Source organism: Colossoma macropomum, unplaced genomic scaffold (genome assembly GCF_904425465.1).
Source record: "Colossoma macropomum unplaced genomic scaffold, Colossoma_macropomum, whole genome shotgun sequence".
NCBI classification, from domain to species: domain Eukaryota; kingdom Metazoa; phylum Chordata; class Actinopteri; order Characiformes; family Serrasalmidae; genus Colossoma; species Colossoma macropomum.
Window position 1 is genome coordinate 5,606,297 of NW_023494796.1, and position 2,500 is coordinate 5,608,796.

Sequence of the window (2,500 nt, forward strand, 5' to 3'; positions counted from 1 at the left end):
TGAGTAATAAGCCGTAGTGTGTAATAACCCTGGGATTTTAAAGGGTTAATAATACGGGCACGACGCTGACCACAGAGTGACCTCACGACATAAGACGTGTGTGCTGTAGCGTCTGTTTTCAGACTGTGTTTTGATGCCACTCACAGGCTCTGCTCTCTCTGCAGCTCAGCGTTCCAGGAGGCGGATATAGTGAGCTCTAAAGACAGCGGGCATGGAGACAGCGAGCAGGGGGACAGTGACCACGACGCCACCAACAGGGGGCACTCCACGGGTCAGTATAAAGGATTTAAGAACTCTCATTGTAGCTCAGAGGTCTCATGTTTACTGACAGATTTATTTTGGCTGTAAATGAGTAAGAGGAAGCCTGTGTGTATTAGCAGTGGGTAGTGAGCTGGCAGGGCTGTGAAGGCTGTGTGATGAATGCTGTGTTATGAATGCTGTTGTGGATGCTGTGTTGTGGATGCTGTGTTAATGCTGTGCTGTAAATGCTGTGTTACGAAGAGTATGTTGTAAATGCTGTGGTATGAATGCTGTGTTGTGAGTGGTGTTGTGGATGCTGTGTTATGGATGCTGTGTTTCGAGTGCTGTTGTGGACGCATTGTTGTTAATGCTGTGCTGTAAATGCTGTGTTATATACAGTATGTTGTAAATTCTGTGGTATGAATGCTGTGGTATGAATGCAGTGTTATGAATGCTGTGTTATGAATGCTGTGTTATGAATGCTGTGTATCGAGTGCTGTGGTGAATTATGTTATGTGGATGCTGTGTTGTGAATGCTGTGCTGTAAATGCTGTGTTATATACAGTATGTTGTAAATGCTGTGGTATGAATGCTGTGGTATGAATGCAGTGTTATGAATGCTGTGTTATGAATGCTGTGTTATGAATGCTGTGTATCGAGTGCTGTGGTGAATTATGTTATGTGGATGCTGTGTTGTGAATGATGTGGATGCTGTGTTGTGAATGCTATGCTGTGAGTGCTGTTTTGTGAATGCTGTGTTTCGAGTGCTGGTGTGAATGCTATGCTGTGAATGCTGTGGTGGAGATGCAGTATTGGGGTGCTGTGTTGTGAATGCTGTGGTGTGAATGTTGTGAATGCTGTGTATCGAGTGCTGTTGTGAATTATGTTATGTGGATGCTGTGTTGGAAGTGCTGTGCTTCAAGTGCTGTTGTGAATGATGTGTTCTGGATTCTGTGTTGTGAGCACTGTGTTGTGAATGCTGTGTTGTGAATGCTGTGTTTCGAGTGCTGGTGTGAATGCTGTGTTGTGAATGTTGTGGTGGAGATGCAGTGTTGGGGGCGCTGTGTTGTGAATGCTGTGGTGTGAATGATGTGTTGTGGATACTGTGTTGTGGATGCTGTGGTATGAAAGCTGTGTTGGGCATGCAATGTTGTGAATGCTGTGTTTGGGATGCTGTGGTGTGAAGCTGTGCTGTGAAGCTGTGCTGTGAATGCTGTGTTGTGAACGCTGTGGTGTGAATGCTGTGGTGTGAATGCTGTGCTGTGAATGCTGTGTTATGAATGCTGTGGTGTGAATGCTGTGGTGTGAGTGCTGTGGTGTGAATGCTGTGTTGGAGATGTGGTGTGAATGCTGTGTTGTGAATGCTGTGTTGTGAATGCTGTGGTGTGAATGCTGTGTTGTGAGTGCTGTGTTGTGAATGCTGTGTTGGAGATGTGGTGTGAATGCTGTGTTGGGGATGCTGTGTTGTGAATGCTGTGTTGGAGATGTGGTGTGAAAGCTGTGTTGGGGATGCTGTGTTGTGAGTGCTGTGGTGTGAATGCTGTGTTGTGAATGCTGTGTTGTGAATGCTGTGGTGTGAATGCTGTGTTGTGAGTGCTGTGTTGTGAGTGCTGTGTTGGGGATGCTGTGTTGTGAATGCTGTGTTGTGAGTGCTGTGTTGTGAATGCTGTGTTGTGAGTGCTGTGTTGTGAGTGCTGTGTTGTGAGTGCTGTGTTGGGGATGCTGTGGTGTGAATGCTGTGTTGTGAGTGCTGTGTTGTGAATGCTGTGTTGTGAGTGCTGTGTTGTGAATGCTGTGTTGTGAGTGCTGTGTTGTGAATGCTGTGTTGTGAGTGCTGTGTTGGGGATGCTGTGGTGTGAATGCTGTGTTGTGAATGCTGTGTTGTGAGTGATGTGTTGTGAGTGCTGTGTTGGGGATGCTGTGTTGTGAGTGCTGTGGTGTGAATGCTGTGGTGTGAATGCTGTGGTGTGAATGCTGTGGTGTGAATGCTGTGTTGGGAATGCTGTGTTGTGAGTGCTGTGTTGGGGATGCTGTGTTGTGAGTACTGTGGTGTGAATGCTGTGGTGTGAATGCTGTGTTGTGAGTGCTGTGTTGTGAAGCATGAAGCCCAGCTGAGTGAGGTGGAGCTGACATTTCTGAGGACTTTCATTATTTCCACTTGTTTGGGTGTGTGTTGTCGGCAGGGAAGCTTGGAGAGTGTGTCTTATTGATGTGTGTGCAGTGTGTGTATGTTTGTGTTTGTGTACTGACCTTTTTTTCT

General features: G+C 46.5%; 1 protein-coding gene across 3 annotated transcripts in view; it reads left to right on the top strand.

Moving 5' to 3' along the window:
• The window catches only part of pcdh10a (protocadherin 10a), a 29,942-nt gene that overhangs the window by 7,026 nt on the left and 20,416 nt on the right, over window positions 1-2,500 (top strand). For all 3 annotated transcript variants that reach the window (XM_036583677.1, XM_036583675.1, XM_036583678.1), the window contains exon 3: window positions 165-271. In XM_036583677.1, coding sequence (XP_036439570.1) covers window positions 165-271 — 107 coding nt within the window. The remainder of the gene's footprint in view (window positions 1-164; window positions 272-2,500) is intronic.